The 17,397-nt window shown below is 33.0% G+C and overlaps 1 protein-coding gene across 4 annotated transcripts in view; it reads left to right on the top strand.

Annotated features, from left to right (window-relative positions):
- The first annotated feature begins 1,392 nt into the window (after positions 1-1,392).
- The window catches only part of LOC130449454 (probable multidrug resistance-associated protein lethal(2)03659), a 51,138-nt gene continuing 35,133 nt past the window's right edge, over positions 1,393-17,397 (top strand). For 2 of the 4 annotated variants that reach the window (XM_056787272.1, XM_056787270.1), the window contains exons 1-2: positions 1,393-1,716; positions 15,980-16,122. In XM_056787272.1, coding sequence (XP_056643250.1) covers positions 16,037-16,122 — 86 coding nt within the window. In that variant the 5' untranslated portion in view covers positions 1,393-1,716; positions 15,980-16,036. Of the gene's footprint in view, positions 1,717-15,777; positions 15,892-15,979; positions 16,123-17,397 lie in introns of those variants that run through there. The other 2 variants (XM_056787271.1, XM_056787269.1) reach the window with 1 other exon arrangement.

Raw genomic sequence — 17,397 nt, 5'->3', positions numbered from 1 at the left:
AGACCGAGGATGACACATGCACAAAATGTGAACAGAGGGTTGACCGGGCCCATGTCCTTTATGAATATGTACGATGGTGTGAGAAGAGAGGTAAATTAAAAGAGCAAATAGGAAACCTGCCACCGGCAGCTGAGATCATAGGAGGAATGCTCAAGGACAGGGAGACCTGGAAGGCGGTAACGACGTACATGACTGAAGTAATAACCAAAAAAGAGAAAGAGGATAGAAACACTAATGGTTGACGAATGAAGGAATAAGGAAATAAGAGAGGTACGCTGATGAAATGACAACTTGTCCTCCCGGTGTACGCAACTCTCAAAGATTTAGGAAGGAGGAGGGTGGTTTAATGGGTAAGAGTCCCGCACAAACTCCCAGCATTGCACCTGCCCGCTGTGAGGACGACATTAGCTTGCACCCCACGTCAGGGCAAAAAAAAGGTTAAATATTCATAATTTTGGTACAATAATTAATTGTGATAATATAAGCGAAATACAGAGACTGTCTTATAAATAATATCGGTTTTCAAATTTGAAAATTTCTATAGTATGTAGTGGTATAAATATAAAATTTGTGTATTGCCCAGACATTATCAGAACCAAAAGTTTACTGCAGCTGTTGCAGCAAGAAAAATGACCAGAATTGAAGGGACATGCACGGTTAATAATAATAATAATAATTTTATAAAATAATTAGGTAAGATATATAAACTTGAACATGAAAAATCATTGGTCAAACATATGGGTTGAACCAAGTGGAAAGTCTTGTTGTATGACTGGTGGAATTATGAGGGTTGAGTGTACTTCGAAATAATTCCAGAAGATTGAGCTATTGATGCTAATGTAACAAGTAGATAGCTGATGCAGATGTCTGAAGTTTTTATCAGAGATATATCCTGTTATAGTTAAACGAAAGCATACTCCTTACCACAGGACAATATTAAATCACATAATAAGAAAGCATTTAGTCCAGACCTTGTAACCAGATTTGGTTCACCATCCACCGTATTTATCAGATCTGTCCCCTACTAACTTTTTCTGTTTCTTAGCCTCAAAATTTTACTTGCGGGGTTAAGAAAAAATTAGAGCATCGCTAAAGTAATTATATGTACTTAAAAGGAGAGAAATAAAGATGATTATGGAAAAAGAATTCTTTTCAGGCAACTCTCATACTGTATACAGATAAATCAAATATGATTGTTGTAATATTGACTGTATTAAACTATATAATTATCAATATTTGTGTCCTATTTTGAGATAAGAGTTTTAAAAACATGAATTCAAACAAAAGTATCTTTCTCAAATTTGGAACGTTTTTCTGACTTCATTGTCTTATCACCGTACTAAACAATAAATAAGGAAACACGCTTGAAATATAATTTAGCACTTCGTCTGTGATTACCAATGTTTGAAACAGATCGTAACCATCGAAATCAAACGTTAGCTTCAATAGATTAATCATTAAAACAAATAGTACAAGTACGAGTGTACGGAATTGTTCTAAATTTAATCGTTTAGAAATATTCACTGAAAAAGTTCTCTGAAAAAAAGTGAAACGACCTTAAACATACTGTTGTTAGTACCAAGTTTTTTGAAACATTTGTTCATTTATTATTTCACTGTTCGGCTGTTCAGACGAGGAATAGGTGTTGAAGATTTTGTGTGGGTGTTTTGTTTATTGTTTAAAGTGATTAGTGTCTCGAATTTTATTATTTATTCGGTAAGATTATTTTCACTTTATTAAATTTTCATTCAGAGTTGTCCACTAATGTTTTTTCAATTTTTTTTTCTATCATTGTCCATTTTTATATTAATTTTTATGTATAAATAGATATTGAACATTTATTTCTACTTTTGTATCGTTTTTATGTACTTTGGAGAAATTTTTTTTATCGATAATGGATCGATTTATTGACCAATTTACCTAACATATTTGAGGATTATCTTAGGCCTCATTCCATAGAAAATTATTTTGATATATAACGTACAATAAAGATACATCTTCAGGAATAATTCACTATTTTATAGTTCTTCCAATATCAATAGCAGATTATTAAAACTTATACAAAAACCCTTGCTGATAATTTTGTTTGATCTACCGTAGGCTTAGATTTTATTTATTATGTATATATTATACTAGAAAGTAGTCGTTACAAAGCAAAGTTATTTAGACAGATCCATATAATTGTAGTCCTACTTGAAACTTGAAAAAAAAATCAATATTATACCTCGTTAAGTTGTTACAACTGAATATTGAATTATAAAACGTATATGTACCTGCCTGTAAGGGAGTTTGGTTTAAACAGGGTACTAGACGTGAACTGAGCCCTCTTTGTACACCATTCTTTTTTTTTTCTGAAAAACAGAATTTAAAAGCAAAAACCATGAAGAAAATAAATTGTTTGCAAATAAAACAAAAGGAAAAAAACATTTCAATTCCAAAGTATCTTTATAATGATAATCATAGTAGTCAGAATCTTCTGAACTAGAGTCATCATTTGATTGAATTATGAAGGGTTGTGAAGAGGGTGATATCGCATATTCATCTTCTTCTTTGATAATATGTTTAACACAGTTTTTCCAAAGCTCTAGAACTTTCTTTGCGAGTCCTACAACCTCTTTACTCAGTTCTGGAGACTGATTACATTTGCGTAATTCTGATTTAAGCTGCCCATGTTAACTCTATAGGGTTAAATATGCAATAGTAGGGAGGTAGTCTGAGAACAGTATGACCCTGTTCTTTCCACAGCTTGTCAATATAATAAATTGCCTCTAACTTTATACCTTTAATAACAGTAAGCAATTCTTTGTTTGTTGGGCCTTTTTTACGATCGCTGGCAGGAATAGGAATATTTTTTTCAGACATAACTACTAAAATTTGAGTTTTGTTATTCTATTAATTGGTATCTTGAGGAGTTTCCGCGAGTGGTAGGATACGTTGTAAAAGCTGTTCATTAAACAGACTTCCTGGCAGGAATATTTCGAAGAAATTGTGTACCTGTCAATAGAAATGCATTTATTTTTATCATTCGATGTTTTTATTGGTAAACAGTGGAGATGATGAGTCCAGGTGGACTGACGTTTTGTTAGAGCTTAGATTCAATTTAATTTAAGGGTTCCTTTAGATAAATTGGTCGCCGGGTATATAGCGAAACAAAAAAAATTGTGCACTTCACTTTTAGTTAATTATTCAGAAGCAATCTTATATTTTTACAAATGTTTCCATTTGACATTCTGATAACTGATAACTGAAGACATATCGTTGTTGTTTCTGAGAAGTGGCGTAACTCAAAAATAGCTACTTTTCAGGAAAAGGAAAAAACGTCTCAAAAATCAATCATTAGGTTCCAAAATGTTTTTTTTTTTTTAATTCAACCATAAATTACTTACGTTTAGTTTGGACTAATTATTTCGTTACTAATTAATAGTTTATATTTTCTATTTGAGTTATGTTATTTCACTGTATTTCACTATATTTTACCTACTTACGCTTTTCCAGTTACTAATCCACAATAATTATGTTTTAATATTTAATTTTATTAATTTAATAATAAATTTGCTGTACGTGAAAAATTGTTAAATATTATTAATTGAAAAATTATTATCTACTAATATAGATTTGTAATAAAAATTATCGATGGATCGAGAAAAGATTTCAAATTTCAATTTGTGATAGAACAGATTTCAAGAAAACAACTTTGATCAAGTATAAATTTATGATTTTGTCAAAATAACATTCAATAATACAAAATACTGCAGAAAGGAACGTCGTGTTCATAATTATTAAATTTTTCAAAAGTTTTAATCAACTAGGGAAGGTACAGAAACTTAAAAAATTATACTGTTTTGCATAAATAATAAAGGCATAATTTGATCACATTGTTTTTCGTGGGATTAGCCCTCTCACTCGTCCTTTGTGGGTGACAGTAGGTATTAATTTGATACTAAAAACTCATATAAACATTGAACAGTTGAAACAATTAATAAAAAAGATAATGATAATAATAATTGAAATAAAGTAAAAAGACAAGTTAGATAATGGCCTAGTAGCCCAATTGGTATACATTGGGGTGAAAACCAATCAGCCCTACTTATAGGGAAAATCATCATAAAAACAATGCTGCAGCCTTCAACTGTTGCAAATGATTATATTTTTTAGAGCTAACTTGCTTATTATTCGATGGAATAACTGAATTTAGCAATAGCATATTTTTTTTCTGGGAGGCCTACAAATTCTTCGCCAAAGTTTCACTTGAACTTTATTAATCCACTTGGATTGTAGAGTAGGTTTTTGATGTTGTTAAGAGCTGGGTCTCCAGCTTCTTTGGAGGTGTATTTCATATTCAGTTAAAATCGCGCTCTACAGCATGCACTTCATAAGGAAACCTAAAGCTAATAATGTGTTTTTTTACGTTCTGATGTTATGGGGAAGTTAAGATAATAAAACAATTGAGACAAAATCTGAACGGAATGTAACAGAAAACGGAAAATAGCTCACATGGATTTAGAGATCCTTCCTCGATAAAGAAATGCCCAGGACTGAGCGACTTACGCGCCTTCTGGAACATTTGAGATACACATAATCACTAAATCGTTTCCTCTCGGGTGGGAAAATTTTTCATAGCTACGCTTTTTATCTAGAGAGATATGCTCAATTTACATCACTTCTCAGGAACTACAACTATATGGAGAGATGTATTGCGTGAGGGAAAAAATCAATTTTGCATGAAACAATTCGATATAATTAGTCGTTTTTGTGAACAAGTCTTTATCAAAATATCAATCTTTCAAGAATTATTAGAAAAACTAATTTTAAAACAGTAGAGACCTAATATCAAGAACATTTAGAAGCATTTTTTTTTCAAGGAAAACATATATGAAAGGACAAAATGAAAAACAAATCGCTTATTGGGTTTGTACAACATTAATTGAGACACAACAGTCTTCCACTCCATTTTAATTTATATAACTGAGGGTTTTTGAGCCAGATTTCTATTTATGTCTTTAATTAATAATCAGAACTTATTCCTATTTACTTAACACTCTAATCGTCTCACCGGTCTCTAAGACCGGAAGGGAAATTTGGCTCTTCAAAATTGGCTGTTAGCCGTCGTCGTGCATATCGTATTTTATTGTTTATGGTATTGAGTAAAAGGGAAATACCTGAATTTTTACCATCTCCAAAAAAAAGTGGGGTCAATCCTATATGGATTTGCAGGCAATACAACTTTGCTTTTTGTTGTGCCTAAAAAGAATAATTCGGTAATATTGGTGTCATCAATGCACCACAATATTGAAACAGGAGATATAAAAAACAAACCTGAAATGGTTTCTTACTACAATAAAACGAAAGTAGGGGTGGAATTTCTATACATAAAATGTGCGATATATTCGTCTAATCGAAGAACCAGAAGATGGTAATGTAACAGTCAAGCTCAAATAAAGACACGAAAGAAAATCCTAGGATTTGATCTAGTGGATAAATCAAAGAACCTGAAGGATTCTTCGATTCTCCTCCATGGGCTAGGGTGAGTGTATCCAAGGTGACAGCAAGGGAATTACCTAGGTAACTAAGATCGACAAAGCTTCACCATTTTTAGAATTACTATTACAAGTACATTACAAGTACCAGCTCAAATATTTTCACAGCACTTCATACTTTGAGATTCCAACTGCTATCCATTTACTTATAAGAAAAGTTAGTAATTCTCTCAGTTTATCATAAATATTCTCAAACATTTTAGTATTTGTTTCATCTTCACCAGGTGACTTCATATTTTTCAAAGAATTAATAATAGTTTTAAAAGGTCCGGCTATTAAATAACGAGACTGGTTACGAAAAAGTGTTTTTCTAAAAAAAAATTTCTACATTCGAATGCTCCCCCTCAATATACTCCCCTCTCATATCCATACACCTTTCCATACGTTTTCTCCATTAATCGAAGCAGTGCTGGAAGTCTTCTTTGGGGAGTGCCTTCAGGAGCTCTACTGTTTGACCGCTTCCATCGACTCAAATCGGGTCTCTTTCAAAGCAGATCTTTTTCTAACCTTTCAAGGAAATCCGAGCAGACCTGTAGACGTAAGAGCGTTTGGTCAGGAGTCAGATTTTTTTGCACCAACTCAGCACAGACTTTTCTCATGTGTAATTCCTCGTGTAATATTTTTCGAACCGTTTCACAGGGCGACCTGGGCGTTGGCTATCTTCAGTGCTCTCTCGGCCATCACTAGAGTACTTACACCATTCAAAAATACGCGCACGAGATGGATAATTGTCCCCATAGGCCTATTGTGATAATTTATAGCACTCAGAAGGATTTTTTTCAATTTAACGAGAAATTTGTAGATTGATACGTTGCTCCTGTTTTTCGTCACGAGAAAAAAACACTTTCGTTTAATCCGCTACTGCACAAATACTATAACAGTGACGGAAATGTGTTTTGGGACGTGCATAGACAAGATACCTAGACATCCAAGGCACTAATCGTCCCCATTGTCTAGGGTGCCCAGTAGGCGCGCACTCTTGTTATTTAATAACCAGACGTTGTAATTTCCGTTTAATATATTTTACTTTACTTATGTGTGATTAGTACAAAATTATTGAAAACTAGGGTTGAAAATAAAAAGGAGTACTGTATGAAACTTATAAATTCTATAAATATTATTCATTGGATCCGATTCATTTCAGCTGTATATTTTTATTTAAGATAAATGAATAAAAATGTCAAAATGTTTCAATCGACGAAATTATTTTTAAACATTCATTTGATTAGTGAAAATTTTCTACAGAACCTATTTGGTATCCATTGTTTTTAATTTAAAATAACTATTCCTATGTTTTTAATTACCGACTAGGAAACATGATGGAATTTTTTTCAAACTATTTAGCACCTAATAACCAATTATATCGAACTATTTATCCTGCTACGCGTTCGTCAGTCACTTCAAGGTTGTTATTGTTTATAGGAATTAGCTCTGTTAAAAGTTGAAAACAATATTTTTGTGACCCATCCCAGATAACATTCAGATAAGTATTATTAGAAAGTATAGAAACCTATTGAATGGAAAAGTTGTGGAGATATGCGATCATGTTTTCAAATTGTTGAAAAAAATACCAGTTACATCTCCACAACTTATAGTCCATTCGAATAAAGCAATTCGACAAACCAGAAAGCAACGGAAACAAAATCAATCTTCACAAATCATGAACGGGTATAAAAACCAACTTCCGCAGGACAATTTCATTATTATAACTAAAAATTGTATAATTAAATGTTGTTGAGGATGTATGTTTATGAATGTAATGTAAGGGGTCATGTAAACTGCGACACAAAAAATTTATTGTGTCTTTTTTCCTTGCTGTGGCCTCAGAAGATGCTCAGTTTTTATAAGTAATCTGTTGATCGTCTGAAAAGTCCAGTACACGACGTGTGGCTATTAAATAACGGGACTTCCTCTTCTTCCATTAATATATCCGTTACAAACGCTGCTTGTTAACAAGGCTATTCTTATTTTGTTTACTGCATTTCTGAATAAATCAACACTTCATACCACTGGCGTAGGTTGTGCAACCATGATTCCCTTTTTTCACTGCAAAAGACGGTATTTACCATGTCTTATTATGTAGCCAAAACACTCCAATTTTTACTATAGAGACGACTTTTTTCTGTTATTCTTGTTAAATGTAGATCAAGCACTTTGTTTCCGTTATCGTATTTCTGATATCTGGTACCATTTCGCGTTTACTGTGGTTCCGTGATATGTAAAGGCTTCTACAAGATATATGTCTTGACAGTTTATCGTTAGAAGCACTTGAAGTTGTTGACTTTTGCTAATAATCAGTTTTGTTTTTGATATAATCAAGGAAAGTCCATATTCTTTACTTGCTGCGTATATTTTTTGCAAAATATTTTGTAGATCTCTAACGTTATTTGCTATATCTGCATATCTAATGTTGTTAATTGCTTCTCCATTGATTTTGATACCTTCTTATAGTTCTGCCAGTGCTTTTCTAAATACTTTTTTAGATTAAATGTTGTATAGAAGAAGTGACCGATTGCAACACTGTCACATTCCCCTCTTGACATCAATTTTACCGCTTTTACTTTTATTTTTGCGGTACATATTAGAAATAATACGGATGTCTTTTTCTCGATAAGCTTTTCGCGTTTGACGTTATCCAAAGCCTTAGAAAAATCGAATAATCACAGGCTTACGTCTTTTTCCATTTCTCTAGATCTCTGGATGAGAACCTGTAGGCTAAAGATTACTTCTCTTGTATATCTAGTGTGCTACGTTAACCAAAGTGCCTTTCAGATGTTTGTTTTACATTTTACGTATATTCGATTTTATATAATTTTAGTAAAAACCAACGTTATGTCATTTATCAAGCTTAATAAGTTGTATTGGTCACAGTGTTTCACATCTAGTTCCTTTGGTATATCGATAAAGATCCCCTGCAGCTACTCTTCAGCTCTGTCCTCTATCATAGATGGTCTTAAAAAGGGTGGTTTTGCATATCAGGTTTCCATCGGTGTCCAAACCTAAATGTAGACCATATATAACGAGACTGGTAACATGATATTTCATTTTGTAAATTTACTTATTATCACCTCCAATATAAACCGTGCAGGAAGCTTTGTTCCTGTCAGTTCCTTCTGCGCGCCGCTTATTATCTCACAGCTTACACCCAGACTTAGATCTTGTTCCTTTTAATGCCGATTTGACCTCAAGAACGAGGTGGAAAACGCACGGTACAAGATCCGGCGAATAAAATGGATGGTCTAAGAATACAAATATTTTTGCGAGCTACCTTCTTGTTCAAAAGTGAGGATTTCAGATACCAAATTTTCATTCAGCGATCCCACGAATACTTAACCGATCATCAGATCAAACAAAAATACCGTCTTTTTCGAAATCTGCATCCATTTTTGACGTGAAAGTGTAACCCGAAGGTGAATCAAATACAATATCTTCACGGCTATCGTGAAAACGCTTAAACCGCTCAAAAACACATCAAAATACATTGCGATATACTTCTATTAATATATTATAAGTTTTAGTTACAGTTTTCCCGAACTTGCTGTAAAATTTCCCAACAATTCGTTGCTTTCCTTTTTTCGGAAAAAAAACGATAAAAAACAGCCACTATACAAATGAAGGCAACGGCTATACTGGTTTGTCTACAGACACGATAGACATTCAAAAGAGTAGGTTTCAATCTAAACAGTCGCTAAACTTCTGTTTCTGTAGCAGCGCTAGTCTCCTTACTTGTATTATATAGGTTTACCTGTCAAAGATTTTCATTTTCTATTTCATACGAGGCGGCTGTTTTTGCATAATTTATTCGCTCAAACGTTGCAATAATACTCGCCGTCCCAAAAAACTGATGCCGTAACCTCGTCTGCAGATGGAACGGTCTTTGTCTTCTTTGGAACCGGTTCTCCCTTTCAGTCAGTTGTTCTGATTGTTTTTTTGGTTGTCTAAAGAATATCTGGTTGACGTTTCTAAAGGATCTTAATTTTAAATTTATCGTAATGAATAATATATTTCATAAAAAAATATTGTTGACGTTACGACCAAATTTCTATCTTTATCAATGTATAACCTTCAGCATCTAAATATTATGAATTAATTAACACCCATATGAATTTCATCTACTGATTCATATAGTTATCAATGTGAGAATATATTTTGATAAAGAAAAAAATTAGGTCAAAACGTCAAAAATTATTATTTTATGGTAATTAAATATCAATTCAAGTTTATATAAAACTTGTGTCTGTGAATCTTATTAGAAAATGAAATAAATAAGTTTATTTGCATTCATCAGTGTACACAACACAATTTTGACAACGTTTCTGAATTTTCTGAAAAGTTTTAGAAAATGTCTCTTTGAGAATCTACCGTAAAACGGATGTAAGACGTCCTTGGATGAAGGATACGTCCACAAAATGTGCCCCTCTTTTTTCAGGCAATAAAACAGAAAATAGTAAAGCAGGCCCCAGGACAGGCAGTATCCGACGATGAGTCAAGAGATGGGGCGTGTGGATTGCAAATGAACAAGCAGAAGGACCTGTTGACAAGGACCCGTTATTCAACTTTAGTTGAACACGGTGGATGCGTCGTAACAGCAGCTCTAAAACTTCCTCGTTTGGGAAGGCGATTAGTTATCCCTGATAAGTGATCTAACTGGAAACACCAGGTCCCATCCTCTGTGGCAATGATTTGCAGAAACGATGGATCCTTATCAAACACGATAATGAAATCTCATGAGGCTTCTACTCGTTTTGCTTTCTGACAGGGAGTGTGGCACAAATCGCGTAGAGATCTTCCTCTTACTCCAATCCTCGCAAAAATGGTGCGAACCATGTTCTTGCTTATTCAATTCCTCAGTCTTCAATCGTAGAGTCTCTAATCGTTCAATCATATCTGGTGCTCTGCTTGTCGATGCCAGACACGATCATGGTTTATTTTAAATAGTTTTCTTATCATATCTAAAATGTTTTCACTCATTATTTGGTTATATTCACATAGGATTGGAAGGTTCCGTTGATAGCTAAAGTTAAAATCTAGTTTATACGCCTACAAACATCCTTAAAATCTCATTTTTCAAGCATATGGTGTCTTCTGAATATCTTTCAGCAACTGTGGTATTCCTCTCTCCATCATAGTGGTTAAGCGTATTTATATTAGGTCAAGATATGCTTAAAAGGTTACCAAAGTTCAATGTTAGCAACGCACACAACATAGTCTGTTGTATACAGACCAATCAAAGAAGCACTGGAAGAGTAGGTTGATAGGAGCAAAACCTATTATTGAGACAATCTACAGGGCAGGCAAAGACTATGTTGGGAAACTATAACTGATCTATCAAATTAAGTGAAAACAATCTACGAATACTTACAGGAGTTCTAACGGGGCACTGTCACTTGAAGACGCTAGGCCAAACAGATAATGCGGCTTGCAGATTTTGTTGCACAGAGGACGAAACCTCTATCTACATTATCTCGAAGTGTGAAGCACTACGGAACTCCAGAGCACTACACCTAGGAGCGTATGGAATAGAAGACGAAGATCTCTGGCAGCTATTGCAATACCACATTCTAGACTTTTTAAAAGGAGTGTGATTAACAGATATATATAATTTATTTTTTACTTTTTAGTATAACTAACTCTAATGATATGTTTCTCAGTGTTTTTACGATGTTTTCTTTTTCTTGCTTCTAAGTTCCAGACTTTTATATATACATATTTGTTGATGGTTGAATTTTCAAGATATAATTCTGGGACTACGCGCTTGGCCAGTTGTATACACGCAAGCGGCTCCTGTGCCAGAGGCCCTCAGCTTTGTAAGTCTATAGCCATCAGGATATGATCATCTACTTAGTACTCTTGATTCATAAATAACTCAAAACTTTCTTCCAATTAATTATAAATTAACAATTCCAACAAAATAACCAGCATGTTTACTCCGTAATAATTCTTAGAACTCGTTAATAAATATCAATTAGTATTCCTCTAATTTTAAATCTATTCCAAATTCAAGTTTATCTTTTATAAAATAAAATAATTTTTTTTTATGATTTCAACATTCTTGAAATGACCTCTTCTTCTAGGGTAATAAATATTCTCACAAAATGAATAATATTTTTTTTCAATGATACCTAGAAATAAATAAATAACGAAGAAAATATCTTTGACTTGACCGAAATCGTGTCGTTAATAATATTCGCAAATAACGATAACTTAATTCTAGTCCTTCATCGTATTGTTTAAACAAAATAAAAAGAATTGGATAGTTCACTCGTCATATATTGGTATCTAATAGGTAAACCCTCCTTGAAGTCATACCTGCCCAAAAATGTGATGTAATGTGGCGTGTAGGTCTATTTTCAATCCACCACTGGCCATTCGTGATAACCATTTTGACGTCACTGCCAAAGCAACAAGATAATAGGTCTATTACACTATTACAGCGCTTCTGCGCTTGCTGGATATTTGGGCTTTCCATCAGCTTTACACTAAGAACATTGACGAATCCAATAGTCTTCAGAACTACAATACTCACATTTCGAACGGTTAGTTTTCTTTTTTTTGCTGTCCGCCATTGTTTGTAGCACTCGGAACGTTACTAGATTTCGAAGGTGGTGCAACATTTCGTTCATGCAAAATCAAAGCGGACGATGGATCTTCTACCGACTTCTTTTCGCTTGTCTTCATCATTAGATAACTCGAGTTGAATGATTCAAAACGCTGAGGTAAAATGTACAGTACCTTGGAGACGTACAACAATCAAGAAAATTATCGAAGGTTTATAATTTACGCGATATCAAGCCGGCAGTTGATTTTTTACACGAGATAAAATGGATGTGGAATCTTTGTTATCATCCCATTCCATACTGACGAAACAACTGATCTTCATCTTTGTTGTTCCATCAGAATGTCCCATGCTTCGTTGGCTGACAGCCTACCTGCAATTCGCTGGTGAATATTATCGCTAACGTACTGAGAAATTATTATTTTAGCTTGAGCTGCAGACTTGTTGTACGCTTCGAGCTCAGCATTTTCAGACCCACTTGGCATTTCAAATGAAAGATCACGATTCTTACTGGTACCTTCAACGATTCCGACTGCATCATACAATTCCAACGACGGCCAATCTTCAGCATCTTCCAACGGTTTGATACCTTTTACGCAATCCATTTTAGAGCTGAACGAACTCGAGCTTAGCGTTTGAGGCAATCATAAAACATAAGCAGGCGAAAACCGGCATTTCAAGAATCACGTCCAGCTTGCTTAGATCTCAGAACACAAACAACGCTGTTAGTCGAACTCAGATCGACACAAATTTTACTTCATGTATTCCAATTCGCTTGAAATTTGAATTTACTTTGTCAAGTAATTAATATTCTATTAAAAATCATGAATTGTGTCGGTCTTAGTTTGATTAGTTTGATTAGGACGCAAATCACATCAACAATAACTGTCAAATACCTTTATATTGAACAATCCCACATTCATCCAAAATGTTTTTATGAATAAGTACACTGTAATTGAGTTTGTAAACCGAAGGGCTAATGCGTCAACATCTGGATTCACTGGTCGAGGGTTCAAATCCTGTTGACGTTGTTCGGCAATTTTCTTTTTAGAAATTATCACTTCATTGCAAATATTTTCTTGAAGTACATGCAACAGTAGTAGTAGAATTTATCACCTTAAATTTTATTATGTTGCACCCTCTATTCGAGATTTACAATACTAATGACTAGAATTTAGAGAAAAAATTCATTTTTGACTATAAATCGTGAATAAAAAGTGGAAAATAGATATAGTTAAGAAAAATGAGAATAAGTTCTAAACAATAATGGAACAAAAATTGTAAGGAGAGTTCCGAATAAGCTCATAGAAAACCCATAGAGTTGAAGCTAATATATAAGGATGTTAAAAAGTGCAGCTTTTTCAGAAATGTTTTTTTTACGAGTGCATTTTTTTCTGAAATTGTTTTTTATATTGTTGAACATTGTTTTATAGGTTTCAACTTGAATTTTTAAGCAATCTGATGTCAATAAAGGGACATTTTAATATATAAACTCACCTGTATAAGTAGAGGTACTTCTTACACATCCAAATCGGAATCACAAGATTAATTGTTGCAACCAATAATTATAATAAACTAATTTCATCTATTATAGTGTCCAGCTTCCAGATTTTCTCTGTTCATTTGATCGTATGGCTAACTGCTTTTTCTTAGATTTCAACTTTCATATTATTTATAGCCTCCAAAACCATCTGTTTTCACTTATTTTGAAAAAATTATTTTTTTCTTGGAGTTTGTACCGTTTATTCTGCTATGATATTATGGTGATCTAACCACACTGTCATTTAATTATGTTTTGCAATTCCATCAATTTTACAGTTTTTGAATTTCTATAAATGAACGGCACACAAAGAATTCAGTTTTTTCTTCATAGAACCGGGATGGAACTTGATATTCTTCAAAATTTTTCAACAATTGTGTAATGTATTAACAATAAATTTTATAACAATGCTACCAGTAGCTTCTTCAACGCCCTATTCAGAACATTCTGTATATCTTATTTGAATAGTTATACAAGTGCATTTATGTCAACCAATTAAACTGTGATGAAAAGAATATAGCAAAACATTGAAATTTTATTTTGTAACATAACCATAAAAACGAATAATCGAAATTTTATGGTCACTGTTTGTATTATTATTAAGACATAATTGGGTAATTTTCATTGTACAGTCAATTAAGTTCATTGTCCAATACATGATATTTTTCTATTGTATTTATTTCAATAATTACTCGTATCAAATACCATTTTCAAGAGTTTAATTTTTTCCTCATGTACTTTCAACGCTAATACCACATTTTCATTTACGTGCATTCCGATCTAGTAGAGAGGAGAAAAAAATCATTCAAAAGAATGAGAATCTGCGCAGGGGTTACAAAATATATAACAATGGGAAAATATTTATTTCCCTGGAATTATCTTCATGTTACACACTCCATTACCTTTGTGAAGTTATTACTTATAATTCATAATTTTGTTTTTGAAAATCCAATTTCGAAGTTTTAATATATAATTGGCGCAGTCAGTAGAATTGTCGATTATTACTATTAAGTCTGGAAGTCGTTGCTCGGATACTGTCATCCAAATTTATAAGATAGGCCATCGCATCTTCTAGTGAGGCCGGATTTTTGAGATGCAAGTTATTTCTTAAGGTACCATCCCAACCTGCTATAAAAGTGTTATCATAATGGTTTATTTGTCATACTAAGACTAATAAGGACTGGGATAAGAAAAGCAGGACAGTTATTTAGACTAACTCAAAATAGAGAGAGTTTTACCATGCTGATCGCCAACGTCAAGGGGACTTGATACGGCACACTAAGAAGAAGAAGGTGAAATTGGTTTATTTATTTTCTTCAAGGGCTTCGAATGACCAAAGTTTTTTAACGTGAACCCGAGATTTCAAAAACCCCAAAAAAATAAATTTGGATTGAGATTCAGAATCGCTTGATATTATGTAACTCGTGTTTAGCGGCCAACAGCTGACAATAGATATACTGTCTATGTTTTGTGAAGTAACATCTTCGAATCTTTCTCCAAAATTTAATGTAGGTACTGCCGGATAATGCCCAATTACGTAGCACGCCGTCTGGCCGATGTTTCACACTCATCTTGGGCAATAGTAACGTCAAGTTTCTTTACAGAAAGTAGACAAATACTGCAGTGTTTGTCCAATATGTGTCTAACAGTCAAGAAATCGGCGACGAAAATAACGGGGCGCAGACACAACCGATAAAATATTGTGCAAAAAAAAATAGAAATAATCGTTCCTCGATCTTGTGAATTTATGGTTTATCGATTTGCGTTTGAGTGTTCCACAGAATTTCAACACCGAATTGACATTCTATCCTCTTTGGAAAAGATAGTGGATTTTTCAATAGGGCGATTTTTTTTGCTCTTTCACTGAATACGTTCACTAATGATGGCTAGCAAACAAAGTAGTTTTAGAGAGTCCGAACAAAACTAGAAATCTCAATTATAATTATTTACGATGTGCATAACACTTTCTATGAAACATGTCAATTGTTTCTTATTTCCGTTTTCTAACAGAAATTTCTTATGACTTGTGACCTGTAACAAGCACATGTTCACTTTAATCTTGAAACAAATTTTTCAATTCATATCTAGCAACATAAACAAAAATATTTTATAAAAAACTCGTATAAATAACAAAATATGCAGATTTAATGCAGTGTCTCGGTAAAATTCGAAGAAAACAACAGACCGAAGAAAAAAAACATGAATTATTCAATCTAGTCAATTCTCAAATGGTCAATTAAAAGATGATAATTGTTTAGGTATTTTTAAACAGGTTATAATTAATAATTTTAATGTAATAAAATTCAATAGTTGACATTGTATATATAAATAACTAGTATATTATAGGTTATAGAAGGTGGATACAATAGGATACAATAGCTATTTGTAAGTGGTTAATGAAATATGGATGATGGCAACCATGATGAACTTAAGAGTAGAAATCTACACCCGCAATTGAAATCCAATTATTTATCAAACATATTTTTTTGGTGAGTACCTCATTGTTTTTATCTGGCATCCCAATATTTTCCCAATGAAAAGATCTAATATATTGAACGAATTACAAAAATTCTAAAGATGCACTATCATGAATATGCAAGACCAAAAATAAAAACAACCATATATTTGTGAATATAATGTCAGCAATATAAATAAATATATTAATATAAAATACGAATGTTTCGAAAAGTAAGAAGATGAATTCATTCATTTAAGTTGTCCATTGAGTTGTAGCTGCTGACAGGGTCGGATTAAGCTAGGGGCTTGGGGGGGCTATAGCCCCGGGCCCCAGGTCCAAGAGGGCCCCATAATTTGGAAATCATTCTGTATTTTTTGATGTGTTGATACCACAAATCTAACGTATTGATATTATTTTCTGAATTTTTCCGGGTTTTTGAATTCCTTAAGGGGGCCCGTCATTATTTTAGCCCCGGGCCTTATAAATCTTAATCCGGCCCTGGCTGCTGATATTTTATGTAGGATTATATGTGATAAATAAAAAATTTTTAAAACACAGTAATGAAAGATGATTCAATTCACAATTATATTCTTTATTGAACGACCGGTTTCGAATATTTATTTATGGGACCTTTCTTACTTACAAAGAAATACACCACATCACAGAGGCTAAATATGGAGGAGGACGATCTCCATGTGAGAGCAAAATAAAAATCATATTTGAGGCCTGGAGATTATTTCTTTTGTAGTATGTGATAGCTGCAAAATTAATGGAGTTGCATAAAAAATAAGAATTTGAAATTGAAATCAAGTCGTGTCTGTCATTAAAAAAAGTTTTTTGTTTAATTTTTTATCAAAGGGTTGACAGGCTATAGACATTCAAAAATTACTTCAAGTGGAGACAAAAAACTTTAATACCAAAAAGAAAGAAAAATCTCAAAGTTGGTAGTCATTAGATTTATTTTTATTTCATTCTCTGCAAAGGCGCACTTTTTAAGGGTTGAATAATAAAAATTAATAACCAATTAAAGCTATGAATTTTTCACAGTAAAAATAAAATTGCATTGTTTTATATCGTTAAAAGATTTTTCCTGTATTATTTTCATCATAAGGTTAGTTTTTAAAGATTTATAAGGGTTTGCACTTCGAAGATTAGCTTAACTCTAAATTTTCAGAAAATTCGAAGCTGCATTAAAGAATACGGAGGTTTGACACCATTTTGAACTTGAATGCCTGCATCATATTAACAGAAGATGAATATAAATACTTTATTTTCAAAAATATTCACACATTAAAACATTAAAAAC

This window comes from Diorhabda sublineata, chromosome 10, assembly GCF_026230105.1.
Source record: "Diorhabda sublineata isolate icDioSubl1.1 chromosome 10, icDioSubl1.1, whole genome shotgun sequence".
NCBI lineage: Eukaryota > Metazoa > Arthropoda > Insecta > Coleoptera > Chrysomelidae > Diorhabda > Diorhabda sublineata.
Note: the sequence above shows the minus strand (reverse complement) of the source record. Positions and strands in the feature narration are given on the sequence as shown.